The 19,814-nt window shown below is 40.7% G+C and overlaps 1 protein-coding gene across 8 annotated transcripts in view; it reads right to left on the bottom strand.

The window, feature by feature from the left end:
* Positions 1 to 19,814, bottom strand: part of PLD1 (phospholipase D1) — a 137,354-nt gene that overhangs the window by 37,330 nt on the left and 80,210 nt on the right. For all 8 annotated transcript variants that reach the window (XM_036242706.1, XM_036242701.1, XM_036242704.1 and 5 more), the window contains 2 exons: positions 14,692 to 14,802; positions 11,623 to 11,711 (listed from right to left, as the gene is read on the bottom strand). In XM_036242706.1, the coding sequence (XP_036098599.1) occupies positions 11,623 to 11,711; positions 14,692 to 14,802 (200 nt within the window). The remainder of the gene's footprint in view (positions 1 to 11,622; positions 11,712 to 14,691; positions 14,803 to 19,814) is intronic.

Here is a 19,814-nt window from a genome sequence, read left to right on the forward strand (position 1 = left end):
CTTGTCCTCGTTTCCTTTCTCCAAGAGCAACTCCTTTGACCTTCCATGTTCTTTCAGAAAGATTATGAATTTAAAACCATATATGTGCATGCTTTCATTATACACAAATATTAGAATACTATAGACATCTTTCTGAATGCTATTTGTGTCACTTATCAGTGTATCCTGGAAATTATGTATATGGAGAGTTGCCCATTTTTTAACAACAGTGACACAGTATGCATACATATATCCACACCATAATATAAGACCAGTTCTCTGTTGGTGGGAATTTAAATAGTGTCTAGTTTTTTGCTATTTCAAAATAGCTACATTGCTATGTATGCTGACCCACAAAAGTTTTTTTTTCACATTTGTTGGGAAAAAATTAGGAGTGGTATTGTTCATCTTGAACACCAAGTGTTTGTCATTCTGTCGGTTCCCTTTTATCCTCGTGTTCTATAAAAGCAAAAATAACATCGAAATGGAGACCTCGCATGTAGGAGATAGAGAAGTGTCCTGCAAAAGTCTTAAATCTTTAGATGAAAAATTCTTGCAAACTTATTTTGTAAGAATCCGAATATTTTCTTATGTCTGGGACCCTGTTAGCCCCACATCCAAGCCTTTTGTTTTTTTGACAATGCAGTAGTTCTTGAATTTCCTGAACAATAATATTTTTAAACTGTGTTCAGCAAATTTGCACAAGTGACTTAGATTTTTCACTACTGTAGGAAAAAGGGGGCTCTAGAATTTCCAACCATAAAATTGCAGTGAGGGTTAAGCCAGTGAGGAGAAAATTTCTGTCAAGAAGATGTCCAATCTCCTTTCTTGATCCCAGCCTCAGAAAACAACAGTTCCCAGCTGCCGAGGATTCCAGCTTCTTCTGCAACCCCGCACCCTCGGAACCTCAGGCGGTACAAGTGAGAGCAGCCCGCAGGGCAAGAACTGCAGCCTGACGTGCAGACTTATTTGTGATCTGAAAAGCCAGCTAAGAGCTAATGGGCGCCAAGCCATCATGCAAGCCATCGCTCCATCCACTCCAGTTCAGAACAATTTTATAAAATTGCGTTCTCGGGCTTTTTGTTAAAGTAAGTTTTCCTTTCAAAACTCACTAACTCGTATAGCAGTGCTATGTCTAATAGCTAAAAATTGGAGATAAATGTCCATTAATAGAGGGATAGTTAACAAAATTATGCTATAACCACTCAATAGCTATAACTTTTTAGCAGCCGCAAAAAATGACCACTATGATGACCTACTAGCGAAATACTTCTGTGTGAAAATGGCTCCAATGCAAAGTTACCATTATAAGACAATTACAGATGTGGCAGGCAGATACTATGACACATTAAATAGTTTTTCTCCTTAAATGTGTTACCTTCTCCCATTCTGTGACTAAAGATGTGAAGCAGGCATGGCCCCTAGGGTGGCACTCTCAAAAAGGATGCCAGCTTCTTATATTTGAGGAACTAGATAGTCTCTGAGCTGAGGCAAGAGTATAAATAAAAAATTTTTTTAAAAATGAGATTCAGTGCAGGAAATCTGTCCTTCGCCTTCAAGTAGAATTCTAGGGAGAACAGGACTCAAACGTGAGGCGGTGGGAGCCCTGAGCCCTGCTTCCAGAGGGACCCTGGAGAAATGTCCACCAGCCCACGTGATGTGACAGCAACAGCGAAGTGGCAGAGAGGCAGGGAAGACAGGAGAAGGCGGATGCCCCCTCGCTACAGTGAGCTAATACATGGACAGACTGAGACAGAACAATGCTGAGAGCTGGAAGCCCCTCCCCAAAGACCCAGGTCCTCTCAGCACCTACAGCAAGGGTGAGGTGTGCAGCACCCTAGCTGACTGACTGCAGAGCAGAAATAACGAGAAATCACTGGATCTGTCCACACTTACCAGGAACGAACTGAACCAAATTTCCTTCTATTGTGTGGAATGGACTTGAGACAGAACTTCAGGTAAGTTATAAAAAAAGCAAATCAGTTACAATTCAACAGAAAATATAAGTATTTCTATTAATATGAACAGAAAGGAAATGGAACAATAAAAAGTGAATTTTTTAGGGTGAGAATGTGGGATTTTTAAAAATATTTTTAATATTTTTATGATTGCTACAACACTGCTTGGTATTTCTTGAAACATTTTTTTAAATGCTCTCCCGAGGATGGATAGATGGATATATATATATGGTTTTTTAAAAATTAACTTTTAGAGAGAGAGAGGTGAAGGGAGAGAGAGAGAGAAACATTGATCAGTTGCCTCCCATACATGCCCCGACCAGAGATCAAAACCGAAACCTAGGTACGTGCACTGACTGGGAATTGAACCCGCAAACTTTTGGTGTAGAGGAGGATGCTTCAACCAACTGAGCGACCCAGTCAGGGCACACTGTTTGTTCCTTTAAAGAGGGAGGACTAAGTCACCATGTAAATGGGCTGTGGCCATGGCTCTCCTCGACCTGGTCTCTCTCCATGTTTCTCTCCGTAAAACCCTCTCCCTGCACCCGGCCGTCCTCAGCCCGGGAGGCAGTCCAGAGAAGCGGGGTCTGAGGACCTGTACAAAGGCCCCAAAGGTATCATTGTGCTTCTCCAGACACTTTAGTTTTTGAGAATTTGAGATTTATAGATCATATTTCTTTGCCGCAAACTTCAAGAGCTGGTTCTAAATCGTATTGTTGCTGTAGATTTTGCAGCAGCGAAGGATTCCAGAAATAAGAATTGTGGTCAGGCCTTCGTGTTCTGTGTGGAGAGGACGTTACACTACAGTGGTATCAGTTACGTGAGAATTGGATCTGTCGCTTCTCAGTGGTTTGGGACTTGACCCATTTTATTTTGTTTGGCAAATCTTTTAAAATGCATCAGACTTTTCTGGGCTTCAGTTTTCTCATCTGTAAATGAGGAAGTTGGCTAAAATCATTTCTAGTCCACTAGAAATGCTTGCCCTATTTAGCACTGACTTTGAATATTTTACGTGTGACTTTATGACTTATTATATAGTGTAGTGCATACACATAATTTTTTTCATTGGTTATTTTTTGAAAATGGCAAGGTTTTAAATGTAAGAGTATTCAGGGCTAGCTTAATATGTAGGTTTCACTCTCGATCTGATAGTTTTCACTCTAGATCTGAGGCGTGTCCCTCAGTGGCCCCCAAGTAAGATTCTACAAAACCCTTTATTCAGCTGCTCTCCCCGAGGCCCAGACGTTTTCATTCTCATTTTTCAGAGCCTCTCCCTGCCTCCCTCTCCGTGCCAGGGAGTATGTGACTGCTGGCCTCTTCTCTTCCTATTGCTAATCTTTACATCTGTCTGCTGAGATTACCATTCATATAATTTTGGAATAAAGCAAAAGCAATTAAATGATCGAAATCAAAAGTTCCCCTGCCATGACATGTTGTCATCTCTGCGCCAGTGTAACCTCTTCTCCAGAAATTTGGAGAGCTTGGAAATTATCCCACAAGAAAAAATAATGTGAACCAGCAAATGGCATACTCAATTGGAATGTTTTTTTTTATTCTTTTTATTGTAATTGCAGTTTAAATTTCTTTAAGACAGTGCTTCTGAAACATACCCAATGTGTCCTATTTGGTACACAAATTATAGGATATGGTAAGATGTAGATTTTTCCTTTAAGCCTAACAAATTTTTATCCATCAAGCAATTACTTTAAAAAATAAAGTATCCACCTGATTTTATTAAGCTGCAAGCATTATCTGGCACTGGCAATAGTTATGGGAAGCATGGAGAGTTTGAGCAATTTTCAAAATTGCATATTTTTTTCAATCTACTTTAATGTTGTATTTTTCAATGCAGTTAAGTATTAAAATACTGAGGTACTGAAACAACTGCCTCTTCTCATTGCATGTGTCAGCTCTGTGCAAAATGCACTCACTCTCTTGCTTTCTGACTTTATCAAGGCAGCCAAGTTATACAGGTCCCCGCTCCCACAAGCAAACTGGCTTCCCCCTCAGAAAGCGTGCATTCATGGAGCACTGTTTTAATGTTCTCTACCTGGGTCACTTGGTTCCTCCCTATCTTTTGGCTTATTCAGACATGGCATAAGCCAGTCAATTTTAGACTATGGATTGTGATTTCTTCTCCCTGATCTCTGGTCAGATTTGAGTTGTCAAAGACAGGCTTCAAGTGGGTTGGGAGCTGGTCTCAACCCCAAGACAGTTTTACTTATTAGAGCAGACCTTTTGTTTTCTGCAGAGATTCCCACAGCTCTTCTTAGTTCAGCATGGGGTGAACAATATTCTGAGACCCCAGGTCATGGATCAGAGCACGAAGGCTTTGCAAAAACCTGTTTCTGTAAAGAATGGTGGCTGTTGAGAAGGAACCAGGAGGAAGCGAAGGAAGCGGAGAAGTCACTCCGGGGAGTTGGTGTGGGGCTGGATTCCAGCACTGGCAGAAAATAGAAAGGCTCAGCGCAGTGGAGGGAGCTGGCAACCTGCAGCCTCCGATCTCTCTAGGGTGAAAGGGATCTGGAAGAGAGCCTGTGTTCCTTGGTCAGGCGGCAGAATGCTGACTGTCATCTCCCTCCATCTGCTTTGTGCTGTAGTCTATTCTTTTTCCAACAGCCAAAATTATACTTGTTGCTAGGCACGTGACTTTATCAGGGAAGTTCGACTCTCAGAAGAGTGGAGAGCAGAGAAGTCACGAAGTGGGGGAGAGGAGTAAGCTTGGGGATGGCACATACGGGCCCCCAGTGAAAAGGAGGGGTCCCACTGTAGGCAGCCTGCAAGATGAGCTTTCATTTCTACCTTTACTTTCCCTAAGAATACAACTCACAGACTTGAAATTACTAAATAAGAATATACTTTATAGTTGCAATTAACACAGGAGATGAACAATAATGTGGAGATACGGAGAAGGGGAAAATGTACAATGTATTTCCAAAATATGTGTGTAAATCAACTAAAGCTTAGAACGTGTGATAGACATGCCACTTTGAAATGTGACTGTCAGAGAAAGCGAAGACTAGAGAGATCAGAGACACATGGATAATTTGAAATTTGATGGACTCTGTTTTCTACAGAGGAAGCTTCACATTGCCAGTCTTTTTTTTTTTTTTTTTTTTTGAGTGAGAGAGAGATCAACTTGTTGTTCCACTTATTTATGCATTGTTGGTTGATTCTTGTATGTGCCCTGACTGGACATCAAACCCTCAATGCTGGCGTATAGGGACAATGCTCTTACCAACTGAGCTACCCAGCCAGGGGAAATTGCCAGTCTTTAATGTGCTCTGTGAACCTCAAAGCATCAGCTACAACAGGTGCTACCTTACCTCACCTTACCATGCTCTCTTACCGTGCACCCCCTTTCCTTTCGGGAGCAGCCCACAGTCTCACCAGGAAATGTTCAATCAGAAAGTAGCTTAAGGTTTCTTCCAGCCCTAAACTGCTAAGATTTTAGAAACAGTCCCTATTTTTAAAGACAGAATAATATACTAAAGAAAAATAATTTTCCAGGCTCCCAAATACTTGAAAAGGAATCTTACAAGTACTGATAAGGCCACGTACTACAGGGAACTAGTATCTGAGATGAGGGGGAGGAGACTGCGGTGTACAAGCTATTCTCCTCATTTGCAGATCACAGTCCGAAGTTTATGACTCGCTGTGCAGCCCAGTGAGCTCACTTGTCCACTTAATGTATTCCTGTGACTTCTTCCAATTTCATGAAAAAATTAGTTTTCCTTTTGGTCAAATGGGCTTTATAAATGAAATGGACAGTCCTTCGAAATGAAATGTAAGAGCTGACAGAAAGATAACGCAATTTTGTAAATAAGACATAAACTGACCCATAGAATTGGAAGGCTGGCAAGGATGCAGGAAATGTCTGTGTGTGTATGTTTAACTGTGAGCAAGACTTTTTTTTACGTCATCTCAGAAACAGATCCTATGGTGACTTCCTTTAAAAAAGTGTATGAAGGCAAAGGATAAAGGTCACCTGTAAAAGCACGGGCCATTATTAATATGTATGTCCATATACACTGTTCTCAATGAGCGCTAAGCAATCCTGGCTGTGCCCTAGTTACCTGTGGATCTTTATACAGTGCAGGTGCCTGGCCCCGCTGCAGGAAGCACTAATCCAGTGAGGCTGGAGTTACGTCCAGCTCTCGGTAGTTCAGTAAAGGTCCCCTGGCGGTCCTGCTGTGTGGTAAAGGCTGAGACCCACTGTGTACCCTGCACACATGTAGGTGTCATAGTGCGCTGCCCAGGTGCTCACTGCAGGAGGGAGACAGCCATTCCCTCAGCCTCTGTGAGTGTTGCACCCTGACCACTCAGACAAAGTCCTTCGAGAACTGTCCTCCATTGGCCAGAGATCTGCCTCACTCAAGGTCATTTCCTTTTCCTACAGTCAGGCTGCGTAAAATGACTGGTCAATGGGAGGAAGGGAAGACAAAGACCCCACCACCTTGCCTTAATTTGGGGCAAGCCTGAAAGGGGTCTTTAATCCTAACTGTGAATGAATTGGAGTTACATGATATAGGGAAGGCAATGGTTGGAAATCCAAAGACTTGAGCTCAAAGCTGTTTTTTGCCCATTGCAGTTAGTGGCCTAGACAAGTCACACCATCTCTTGAATCTCCCATTTTAACTCTAAAAAACAGAGACAGCAACAACAATAGCAACACAAACTGCATGATCTACGTTCAAGGGTAGTTGTGAAGATTCACTAAGAGCCTATAGAAACAAACTGTTAACCATATAAAATGCTGGTAGTTACTACTATGAAATGTTCTTAGATTTAGAAATTCCATAAAATATATTATGTGAAGAAAAGATATTGAAGTACCACATGACACTAGAAGTCAAAAAAATGTTTTAATCTTCAAATGTGTGTGTAGCTAACATTCTCCATGACATGTGTTCAATAAATTGAAATAATAAAAACAGAATGGCTTTGCTTGTCTGTTTTGCTGCTTTTATACAGAGCTAAAATGAACAATATAAAGAAATAGTCCTGCCCTGGCCGGTATGGCTCAGCGGTTAGAGCATCGGCCTGTGGTCCAGAGAGACCTGGGTTCGGTTCCCGCTAAGGGCATGTACCTCGGTTGCAGTCTGTCCCCGGCCCTGGTTGGTTGTGCGGATGGCAGCCACTCGATGTGTCCCTTTCACATAGATGTTTCTATCTCTCTCTCTTCCTCTCTCTCCCTCTCACTCTACCTGAACAAAAAATGGAAAAATGTCCTCAGGTGAGGATGAAAAAAAAAAAAAAAAAAAAAGAATAGTCCTGGGCACCAAGATAATTCGGGGAGAGAATAATCTTTTCCACAAATGGTGCTGACACACTGGATACCCACATGCTGAGGGAGGAAGTTGAACCTCTATCTCCACCATGTGCAAAAGAATAACTGAAAATAGGTCAAAAACCTAAATGTTAGAGCTAGAATTATAACATTCTTAGAAGAGAACAGCAGTAAATCTTCATGACCTTGGACTGGGCACTGATTTTTGAGCTCTGACACCAAAGCACCAGCAATAAAAGAAAAATAGATACACTGGACTTTACCAAAATTAAAAATTTTGTGTTTCAGCCCTGGCCAGTTTGGCTTAGCGGTTAGAGCGTCGGCCTGCGGTCCCGAGAGACCCGGGTTCGGTTCCCGCTAAGGGCTTGTAACTCGGTTGCAGTCTGTCCCCGGCCCTGGTTGGTCGTGCGGGTGGCTGGAACTCGATGTGTCCCTTTCACGACAATGTTTCTCTTCCTCTCTCTCCCTCCCACTCTACCTGAACAAAAAATGGAAAAATGTCCTTGGGTTAGGATAAAAAAAAATAAGATAAAAAAATTGTGTTTTAAAGGACACTATTGAGAAAGAAAAAAGAAAACACACTGACTAGGAGAAAATATTTGCAAGTCATAAATTTGATATGAGACTTGTATCCAAAATATATAAAGAACTCTTACAATTCAACAAGGAAACCACCTAACTGAAAAATGGGCAAGAAATTTCAATAGACATTTCTCCAAAGATATTACATAAATGGTGAATAAACAGAAAAAAAATACTCAACATGAGTCATTAGGATAATTCAAATTAAAACCACAAATTTCAGACATCATATGCAGCAGAATTTTTACTGACACATCACCTAAGGCAATAGAAACAAAGGAGAAAATGAACACATGGGACTACATCAAACTCAAAAGCTTCTGCACAGCGAAAGATACAATCATCAAAACGGAAAGGCTACCCACTGTATAGGAGAGCATAATTGCCAATGATATATCAGATAAGGGGTTAATTTCCAATACACATAGAATGCTCATACAACTCCACAAAAGGAAGACAAAGAATCCTATTAAAAAATGGGCAGAGGAACTAGACACCTCTCCAAACAGGACATACAATGGCTAAGAAACATATGAAGAAATGCTCATCATCACTAATCATCAGAGAGATGCAAATTAAAACAACGAGTTATCACCTCACACCTGTCAGAATGGCCACCATCAACAAATCATCAAACAACAAGTGTTGGCGAGGGTGTGGAGAAAAGGGGACTCTAGTGCACTGCTGGTTGGAATGCAGACTGGTGCAGCCACTATGGAAAACAATATGGTGTTACCTCAAAAAATTAAAAATTGAACTTCCATTTGACCCAGTGATCCCACTTCTAGGAATACACCCTAAGAAGCCTGAAACACCAATCAGAAAGAATATATGTACCCCCATGTTTGTAGCAGCACTATTTACAATAGCTAAGTTCTGGAAACAGCTCAAGTGTCCATCAGTAGACGAATGGATAAAAAAGCTGTGGTACATATACACAATGGAGTACTACGCAGCTGTAAGAAAGAAAGATCTCTTATCCTTTGAGACGACATGGAGGGACCTGGAAAGTATCATCCTAAGTGAAACGAGCCAAACAGAGAAAGACAAGTTTCATATGATGTCACTTATTTGTGGAATATAATGAACATAACAGTCTAAGGAATGGAGTAGTCCCAGAGACGTGGAAGTGGGGTACAGACTGACAATCCCCAGAAAGGGGGGTGGTGGGGGAGAGATAAACCACAGAACTTATATGCATGTATGCATGAACAATGGACATGGACAACAAACTGGGGAAAGGGCAGGGAGGGAGGAATCAGTGGGGGGAAAAGGAGAAACATCTGTAACAAAAATTAATTAATAAAAAAATAAAATAAATAATTAAAAAACATACAGTGGAGTAAAGACAATCTATTAAATAAATGGTGTTGGGAAAATTGGACAGGTACATGCAAAAAGAAAAAAATGAAACTAGGTCACCAATTTACACCATTCACAAGTATAAACTCAAAAAGGATAAAATACTTAACTGTAAGTAGTGAAACCATAAAAATTCTAGAAGATAACATAGGCAGTAAAATCTCAGTCATCTCATTTAGCAGAATTTTCCCTGATACATCTCCGTGGGCACGAAAAACAAAGAAAAAAACAAAAAACAAATGGGACTGCATCAAACTTAAAAGCTTCTGCACAGCAAAAAACACCAACATCAAAGTGAAAAGATAACCCACTGCATGAGAGATCATATTTGCCAATGACACATATGATAAGGGGTTAATTTCCAACATAAATAAAGAACTTATACAGCTCCTCAAAAGAAAGACAAATAACCCAATTAAAAATAGACACAGGTCCTGAATAGCCACTTCTCCAAAGAAGACATACAGATGGCCAATAGACATATGAAAAAATGCTCAGTGTCATTAATCATCAGAGATATACAAATTAAAACTACAATGAAGCATCACCTCACAACTGTCAGAATGGTTACCATCAATAAATCAGCAAACAACAAGTGCTGGTGAGGATGTGGAGAAAAGGGGACTCTAGTACATTGCTGGTAGGAATGCAGACTGGTGCAACCACTATGGAAAACAGTATGGAGTTTACTCAAAAAATTAAAAATGGAACTGCCATTTGATTCAGTGATCCCACTTTTAGGAATATAGCCTGAGAAACCCCAAACACCAATCGGAAAGAATATATGCCCTCTTATGTTCACAGCAGTGCTATTTACAATAGCTAAGGTCTGGATAAAGCTCTGGATCTTCAGTAGATGAGTGGATTAAAAAGCCATGAACATTTACACAATGGAATACTATTCAGTTGTAAAAAAGTAGGTGCTCTTACATTTTGTGACAGCATGGATAGACCTGGAGAGTATTATACTGAGTGAAATAAGCCAGTCAGAGAAAGACAGATATCACATGATCTCACTTATATGTGGAATCTAATGAACATAATAAACTGACAAACAAAATAAGTCCAGAAGCATGGAAGCATGGAACAGACCGACATATCTCCAAGTATGTGTGTGTGTGTGTGGGGGGGGGGGCAGGAAGAGATTAAACAAAGAATTTATATACATATATGCATAACCAGTGGACACAGACAATAGTGACAATAGTGTGGTAAAAGCCTTGGATAGGGCAGAAGCTGGGAGGAGAAGGGCAGAAGTGTGTGTTGTGGGAAGGATTTGGGGACATCTATAATACTGTCAACAATAAAATAAAATAAAAATTCATATCCTCTGGGGGGGGAAAAAAACACACAAGGAATACTATTTCACACCTACTAGGATGGCTATCATAAAAAAGACAGATGAGAAGTATTGGCGATGACGGAGAGAAATTGGAGCCCTCATACAATGTGGTAATGTCAAAGAGTGGAGCCACTTTTGAAGACATCTTGGCAGCTGCTCAAAATGTGTGCTTACAAGTTACCATACAATCCAACAGTTCTGTCCCTGGAGTAACGAAAACATATCTGCATAAAAAATAGTACAGAATGTTTACAGCAGCATTGTTCATATAACCAAAAAGTGAAAATAACTCAAATATCCACCAACTGAAAATGGATAATAAATTGTAGTATGTTTAGATAACAGAATATTATCTGACACTCAAAATATATGAAATACTGATACATTCTATACCATAAATGAACCTTGAGAATATTAAGCTAAGTGAAGGAAGTCACAAAAGAACACAGATTTCATGACTATTTATATGAAATGCCCAGACAAGACCTGTCCGCAGAAAAGAAAGTAGATTAGTGTTTGCAAGGGGCTGAGGGGACAGGGAATGAGCAATGACAACGGTAGAAGGTTTCTTTACAAGGTGATGGAAATGTTCTAGAATTGATCAGGTGATGGTTGCACAGCTTCGCGAATATACTAAGCATCACTGAATTGTATAGTTAAAGAGGGTAGCTTGTATGGCATGTGAATTACATCTTAATAAAAGTATTATTAAAGAAAAAATCCCATGAGCTAAAGAAATAATACAGATGGTAACAGAATTTAAATATAACTCACAGAAAAATATTGTGATTGTTTTGCTTTAATTTTTAGGTAAACATAGCTCACCGTCTGCTATTAAATAAATCAAATCACAAATCTGCATGGGAAAGAGACTGGCCAGGAGAAAAATGACTGTGCTCTGGAAGAATTCACATTCCCTCAGAAAATGGACTAAAAAATTCTCAGCAAATGACTCAGACTTAAGGAATCAATAACCTACTGCTGGTTGAACCAAATCGTACCTGCTAGAAAAAGACAGTTCTTTACAAAATGGGCCTTCAAAGTCTTTTTAGCAGTAAATGCAAGAACATCTGCAGTCATGACTCCTGCCGAAATGCCAAGAACCTTACCTGTAAGCTCTCAGGATCCTCTGGGCAATGGCATCACCTATCTTGTTGAACACAACCTTGTAATCCGCGCAACTTATAAAAAACTGGTTCTATGAAAAATCAAAAGGATAATCATGTCAGTCTCTCTTATCTTAGTAGTATGTATACAAGGGAAATATGGCCCTGGCCGGTTTGGCTCAGCGGTTAGAGCATCAGCCTGCGGTCCCGAGAGACCCGGGTTCGGTTCCCGCTAAGGGCATGTACCTTGGTTGCAGTTTGTCCCCGGCCCTGGCTGGTCATGCGGGTGGCAGCCACTTGATGTGTCCCTTTCACGTCGATGTTTCTCTCTCTCTCTCTCTTCCTCTCTCTCCCTCCCACTCTACCTGAACAAAAAAAATGGAAAAAATGTCCTCGGGTGAGGAAAAAAAAAAAAAAGGTATATAACATAATCTATATTGATATTTTAAAAAACATTTCACAGAGCAGACATATTCTACCCCCAAAATCACCTGAAGAAAGTAAATCACAGAAAAAAAGAAGCCTCATCTCATTCTGGATCACATGCGTTCCCAGGAAATAACAGGTATAATATCTTAGTCAAGCGAAAGCTATTATTTCATCATGCAAATTCCTTATAGGTTAAGATCTTAGAATGGTAGAAGCATTCCAAATTTAGCCTATAAAGAAATCGGACTTTCTTTTCAGATTCATACACTGCATAAATGCTTATGATGAAAAATCCTGTGTTGGCTAGATATAGAGAACATACTGGCAGCTGTCAGAGGGAAGGTGGCTGGGGGGCTGGGTGAAAAAGGTGAAGGAATTAAACAAAAAACAGCAGCAACAAAAAGCCCTCTTAGACAGACTGCAGAATGGTGACCACCACAGGGAAAGGTGGGGGAGGTAGAAGAGGGTAAAGGAGATAAATGGTGTTGGAAGGAGACTTGACTTTGGGTGGCAAACACAGTACAATATACAGATGATGTATTATAGAATTGTACACTGGAAACCTATAGAATTTTATTAACCAATGTTACCCCAATAAATTCAATAAAAAATTCTATGTCGGCAAACATCTCATGCTAAATTTACTTTTTTTAACAGGGTAGATGGCAGAACCCTGGTCTAGTTTTCTCCACCGTTTCTCCATTATTGACTAGTATTTGCTTTGGCCTTTTCTCCTTTTTTGGGATCTCTTACTCTCTTCAGTAGCTTAAAATCTCGTTTGTATGTTGTGTATATGTAAATAGAACAATCAAATGGAAAGTGAAATATTTTTATTTTTTTATTCAAGTATTCCTGTTATTTATGTATCTATAAAACATTCTATGATACTATTACTAGAAAACCATGGTACAACATTATTATAATGGTATAAAAGGTTTAGTTGCTACATAAAGGAATGTTAAAAATTAGATAAAATATTATCACTATTACATGTTCTATTTATACATTGTATAATACACCTGTAACTTATAAGTATAATCATCACAAAGTAACCTTTGTTAATCATCTTAAGAAGATATAAAAGCAATGAGTCAATATATCACTCTTTTTCAACATTGTCATGTTTATTACTATACTAATTTTTACCCTTAAGTGCATAAATCTGTAAACTGCCTCCAGAAGACAAACTTAGAAGAAAACATTGTGCAGACACTCATTTAAGAATGTGTTTCCCCTCAAGGCATCAAAAAAACAAAATCTCAGTGTCAAGTAAACCATGTTTGTTTTTCTGCACTTGTATTACGGAGAAGCTTAGCACTTGTCAGCAACCGTAACATACACTGGCCACATGTCATGCCTTTTGCTTCTTCTGGGGGAGAGCAGGGTGAATGCTGACCACTCACCTTGCCCAGAGGTATGTCAATCAAGTTTTTGTCCCCATCCATATGTATCAACATGGCATTACTGATCTCATTTAGTACTGTGGCAGCATTAATAAGAAAAGCCGACTAAATGCTACCAAAAAGAAATACAGCAAAAAAATTTTGGGTAATGGGTGAGACAGCTATTAGCATCTCACATTATTATGCTTTAATTTTTAAAATCAATAACACTAATCATACCAGGATTGCTAAACTCTAGATTTTATCCACAGTTTACTAATTTTTTCATTCCTGCCTTTTTTTGTTGTTGTTACACAATCCCATCCAAGAAACCACATTGCATTTAGCCTGCTAATATTTTTAACCAGCCTTCTCTTTTTCCACGTCTGTGAAATAAATAAAGCTCCAATTTTTTCGCACCTGCCTTTAATGAATTGTCACTGTGTGGAAGGGTAGAGGGCCAGGACTCAAGGGGGAAGACAGCAGGCCTAGAATGATTTTCTCCAGCTACCCCATCTCTCCATACATTTTTACAAAACTCAAAGGAAAAGAAAAGACTAAAATATAGAAGATGTGCTCTGACTTATTGCATTGTCATGACTGTTTTTTCAGGATTTTCCAAGTGCTCTGAAGTAGCTTTAGATGGACTATGAACTGCAATTAAGGTTCCTGGAGTAAATCCAGTGTCCCTAGATTTTCTCCTGTTTTTTTTTGTTTGTTTGTTTGTTTGTTTGTTTTTTAACACAAACTCTATGATCTGAAAAAGCTTTATCACGAATAGTTGTTCACATGGGATTGAAGAAGGTGGTACCAGCCCTCAATATTCTTACATGTTCCTTTGCCTGTACTCTCCCTACGCCGACACCCCCAAACCAGTGGCAGCCAGGGTCTCTACAGTTTACCCTGTGCATGCTCTCCCAAAGCAGTACGTGCCTCACACTTCCACCCTCCAACTCCAGCCAAATCCACACTTACACATCCACAGTGGGGAATTTCTGGCTAACAATATTACAATGAGTTGATATACAACTTTGTTAACAACAAAGATCTGGGGGATTCCTATCAAAGTCCTGAGTTAGTGAAAATGCAAAGCAAATGTCAGGTATTCTGGGGAAATACAAATTTAGGTGACCCAAGGCCTCTTCACATCTCAACGTACACTTATTAACACATCAAGTCCTGAGTTCGGGGACCCTGCCGTCACTGTGTGGTATTCATGGGAAGGCAAGCCATCAGAGCAATTCACATGAGCAAGACTTACTTCTATATAGATATAGTGCTTGCTGTTCTCTATCACGTGGACGTAAGCAGTGTGGATGGACTCTTCATGGTACTTGATCCCAGCAGACCAATCAGCAGCGGAGCGAAGCAACTACGGGCAGCAATCAGAAACGAGCAGACGTCAGACAATGGGGACGACACCAGGTGTGTTGCTACAATGAAGTCAATCCTTTTGCTTTTAAACAACTGCATGAATACAGAGGCTTGAGTGGCATGTGTGGGTCCGAGGAGAGCAGGTGGGTGGGGAGCCATCCTCAGACATAACCCATAACGATGGAGCCCAGCTTGCAATCAAGTAGTGAATATTTCTTCTTCCAAGTATAATTATCAGTCAAAATGGGAAACCGTGAGGTGCTTCTAACAAGAGTATTCCAGAAGTACCTCTTCTGGTGGCTGAGTGGGGTGACTGTTTGTACTCCTTCTACGTGATGGTTCCGCAATGACGCCGGAACGCCTGGTGTACCACTTTCTCTCCCCAGAGTGCACTGGTATGAACCACATGATGTGGCTGCCCTAGCTCTGACTTGATACTGGGATTATTCCTTTCCCCCCAAATAGATACTGTTCAGATGAAAATAATGTAAAAGACAAATAGATTCATTTAGACATCTAATCTTGAGTCTACCTCTAATTAGCTGTCTGACCCTTGGCGTGTCACCTCAGCCCTCAGCTTCCTCGCTCACACGGCCTCCCTTGCTCAGACACGCACCTGCTCCTGCCCAGATTACCGTGAGAGCTTCCAGCTCAGACACCTGAGCGTATCGTAAATACACTGACACAGAGCAGGGCTGCCTACGTTCAAAGCTTAGCTCAGCCACTCGGTGGCTTGATCTTGGGCAAGTTTCTTAACCACTTTGTGCCTCAGATTTCTGCTCTGTAAGATGGAGTATCTACTCTATAGGGTTGTAGAAAGAATTAGGTGAGTTACTGTGGAGTGTGCAGGAGGCCTGGCACCCAGTAAGCGTGTGTACTGAGTGTTTGCTATTACTAATGTGAACTTTAGAGGATGTGTGTGAGTGATGGCAGACCATGTCAGCGATGCTGCAGAGCAGACTGTGGGAGGACACTCTAGATGACCCAGAAGGCTTTTCAACACGAAGAAACCATTGGCTGTCATTTTTCCCCAGTTTTCTAACTAGTATTGCAGTACGATGTTGGGCATATAGTAGGTGCTCAATAAATACTTATTAATTGAATTTCCTTAAGTAATAGCAGGCCATCACATAAGAATCACTATGAAAATAGATTTGGCCCTGGCTGGTTTAGCTCAGCAGTTAGAGCAAGCATTGGCCCAAGGACCAAAGGTCTTGGGTTCAATTCCTAGTCAAAGGCACATACCTTGGTTGCAGGTTCAACCCCTGGCCCTGGTTGGGGTCATGTGGGAAGCAACCAATTGATGTGTCTCTCTCATATCAATGTCTCTCTCTCTCTCCCCCCCGCCCTCCTTCCACTCTATCTAGAAAAATCAATGGAAAAATATTCTCGGATGAGGATTAACACACACACAGAGAAAATAGATTTGCTATTCCTGATTCGAAATGAATGTTGAAGCTGTGCTTCATGAGGTCAACAGAAATTGAAAATAAAAGAATGGCCTACACTTGTTAGGAATATATAAAACCGTTCAATTCATAATCAATTGTGTCTGTTATACAGGGGTAGCCAAAAGTAGGTTTACAATTGTGAGTATGTGAAACAGAGCTTATTCTTGTATTATTAGTTAGTTAATTGGCATGTCTTTTTCCATATGAACAACTATAAGCTCACTTTTGCCCACACTGATATAAATGATCTGGTACAATTCTTGCTCTATTCAATAACTTAGTCGTACCTATAAGGCTACTAAAACTCAAACTTAATACTTACTAAAATCATTGACTGTGCCATCCTCAAAACATAATTTTGTTATTCAGTATGAGGTATTTATTGCAAAATAGCTCCCCACAAAGCACTTTATTTAATTTTATCAGATGAGTATGTGCCATAAAATTGGAAAATATAATTGTGAACAGAAATAGTCAAATATCTCAAAAGAAAATTCATAAGAAAAATTTAGATAAATATGATCCATACCAGAAAAATATCTTGATTTCCCATCATCCCCAGGGAACTGCATTTTTGTCCATTAGTAGAAATAACAAAGGTTGAACAAATGAAAGTTTTAATTCTTAGTCCACTCAAATTTATGCTGAATTTGGCTGCTAAGGTGCATAACCCTGGAAATGTAGGCTACCTCGAAGATTCTCACACCACACATACTGATCTAATTCTATATAACTCTGGAAATAAGGTATAAAATTGTAAAGTGTGCTGGAAAGATAGGGATTCTTGAGATCTGTGTTTTATAGTAAGTCATAGCACTTAACTAGCTCTTTCACCTTGAATAAATCGCTTTTAATATCATGAGGCTCAGTTTCCCCAATTACAAAATTGAGACCTCTCTCCCTCTCTCCCCTTAGACACAGACACCCACAGAGAGCTGCTATGAAGAAAAAATGGGCATGACAAACACAAAGAGCTCTGATATGTCGCACTTAGGAGATATTTCATCTATGGGATATCTACCTCTGAAAAGTTATAGGCAGTGTTTGGTGGTAAATTCTTAGTCTTTCCTTCAAATCCAGAAACCTTATATTTTCCTTCCTTTCTCACTCAAAATTTTCTCTGATTCAAAGATTTAATAAACTCATTCACATAAGATATAAATTAGGCCCTGGACAATTTTGCTCAGCAGTTAGAGCATCAGCCCGTGGACCAATGAGTCACAGGTTCAATTCCAGTGAAGGGCACGTGCCTCGGTTGCAGTTTGTCACCAGCCCTGGTCGGGGTCATGCAGGAGGCAACCAGTCGATGTGTCTCTCTCACATTGATGTTTCTCCCTCTCTCCCTCCCTCCCTCCCACTCTATCTGAAGATAAACAGAAAAATATCCTTGGGTGGGGATTTAAAAAAAAAAAGAAGATATACATTAGGAGCGTCACATAGGTTTCAACTTGCAGGTGAAGTCTAATGGGTGTGCAGTGGCGTCCTGGACAGCTAGTTGAAGAAAAGACTGTTACAACTAGACACCCTGGGTTAGAAATCTAAGGCTGATGCCCAACGACCACCTTGAAGGGGAAGCACGAAGGTCACATATTTGCCATCTCTCCTGTGAGGGATAATGGTAAACATTTTCCTTTCCAGAAGCTTTTAGATGTTTAAAATAAGTACATCTGAAAATCAAATGAAAAGCATGCTGTCATCAGCCTGTGGGACAGCATAAGCCAAATGGAGGCCCCCGGGCCTGTAAAACTGTGAGAGGTCCTATATCCTAAGACAGCTCAGAGTTGTCTCTCCCACTGTCTGAATCCAATCCTGTCTCATTCTTTCACAATGAAAACTTCTGCCATTGTTTTTGGTTAGAGCCGAACATATCTTTTCAAGTAATACTGAAAAAATTCACTTGGGATTATGGTTCATTTACTGTCATTCTAATTATTTGAACTCTATCACCACAAGATCAATTAAAAAAATACAAATCTGTCTTTGCTCTGCCTCTGCCCCTGAGCGACTGAACCCTGAGGTGACAATCAAATCAACTCAACTCTTTAAATACTTTGTCGGCTAGAAAGTTTGTAAACAGCCAAATACGTCAAACACATTTTGATTGACTTTCTTTTGTTTTAAAATTAAGATCTACACTCTCCTTTTGCTTAGCTGGCCTAACCAATCTGTCTCGAATTTCTGTTTTAAACCAGAGTAACTGAAACACGCTCCTTAGACACCCAGAAGGGTGGTTTATCTTATGCCGCAAGTACGCTGAGAATGTCTCCCCCACACTTCTGAGATCTCAAGTCTGAAGACACAACTTTAAAATAAAAGGGCCTATTTCCAATTTTATGCATTAGTCTCAGAATTGTAACTAGCACCAGTCACTTCCCTTGTAGTTCTCAGTCTTTAACTTAACAGATAGCCTTGTCTTGGGCCCTAGCATACAGTGGACCCAAGCTGAGTTTATGGACTGCAATTCGGAAATCTCTTCTTGAAGGAACACTTTCAACACTTTCTTTGTATTTGCCCCAAATTCCTTTTCTATTGCTGTAATGCTTGTATTCCCAGTTAATACAGCGCGGAATTCCTTTTATTTCCCTAAGCTCCAGGCCAATCAGGGAGTGAAGACTGCTGGGATAAGAGCACGTCCGTGCGTCTCTCAAGCAGGAGCCGGCATCACCGGATGCCCAGGTGGCATGGAGGAAGGGGAGGGGCTCGGGTCTCGGCCTAGAGGGGCTCCGGTCCCGGCCTAGTCTTCCGTCTGCACTGAGCACGTAGCGGGTAGGAAGCACCGAGACAGGCGCTTAGTTCAAGAACCTGCCCGGGCTCGTGCTCCTCCTCCTAAGAACCGCTCTGTAGGCGTCATACATGCCCATCACAGTGTGCAACCATTCAAGTAGGAGGATCCTCTGGCCTGTACGAAAGGAAACGCTTAAACTTAAGGCTAAAGGAGAGGGAGAAAATACAATTTTTGAAGAATAAGACTTAAGGGAAGTGAAGTCCCAGGCAAAAAAAAAAAAAAGGGTATACTTAAGGGGTCTAGGGAGCCAGGAAGAAGCAAAGAGATTGGTGGGGCTGGATTTGGGGCTGTAGCAACAGAAGATAACCCACAAGGCAAGCCTGGCATTCAGCTGTGTCTTGCTAGAGACCCTGGTGCCTGCATCCATCAGGGTCTTACTGGAAACAGTCTAGGTTGAACAGCTATGCCCTCAGGCACTGGACTCAGCCTGCTTAGAATCCACTCTCATCCCCACCACTCACTGTTATTTTAACCTCGCAAAGTCTTAGTTTCCTCATCTGTAACAACAAGGCATAGATCAGGAGTACAATTTATAGACTGGTGACATATGAAATGAGATAATCCACGTAAGTTTAGTACAGCGCTGGGCCTGGGGCCACCAGTCCCCATTCATGTGGCTTCAGCCAGAGCAGGACCCACAGTGGCACATGGCAGTGTTACAGACTGAAGACCTGGTTCACGAATGGAAAACAGCTTCCGTGTTATTCTTGGAAATAAATTCCATGGTTTTCCTTAACCCTGGCATACCTGCTCTATTCTATCACAATACATTCT

The sequence above is a fragment of the Molossus molossus genome, unplaced genomic scaffold (genome assembly GCF_014108415.1).
Source record: "Molossus molossus isolate mMolMol1 unplaced genomic scaffold, mMolMol1.p scaffold_m16_p_5, whole genome shotgun sequence".
Lineage (NCBI taxonomy): Eukaryota > Metazoa > Chordata > Mammalia > Chiroptera > Molossidae > Molossus > Molossus molossus.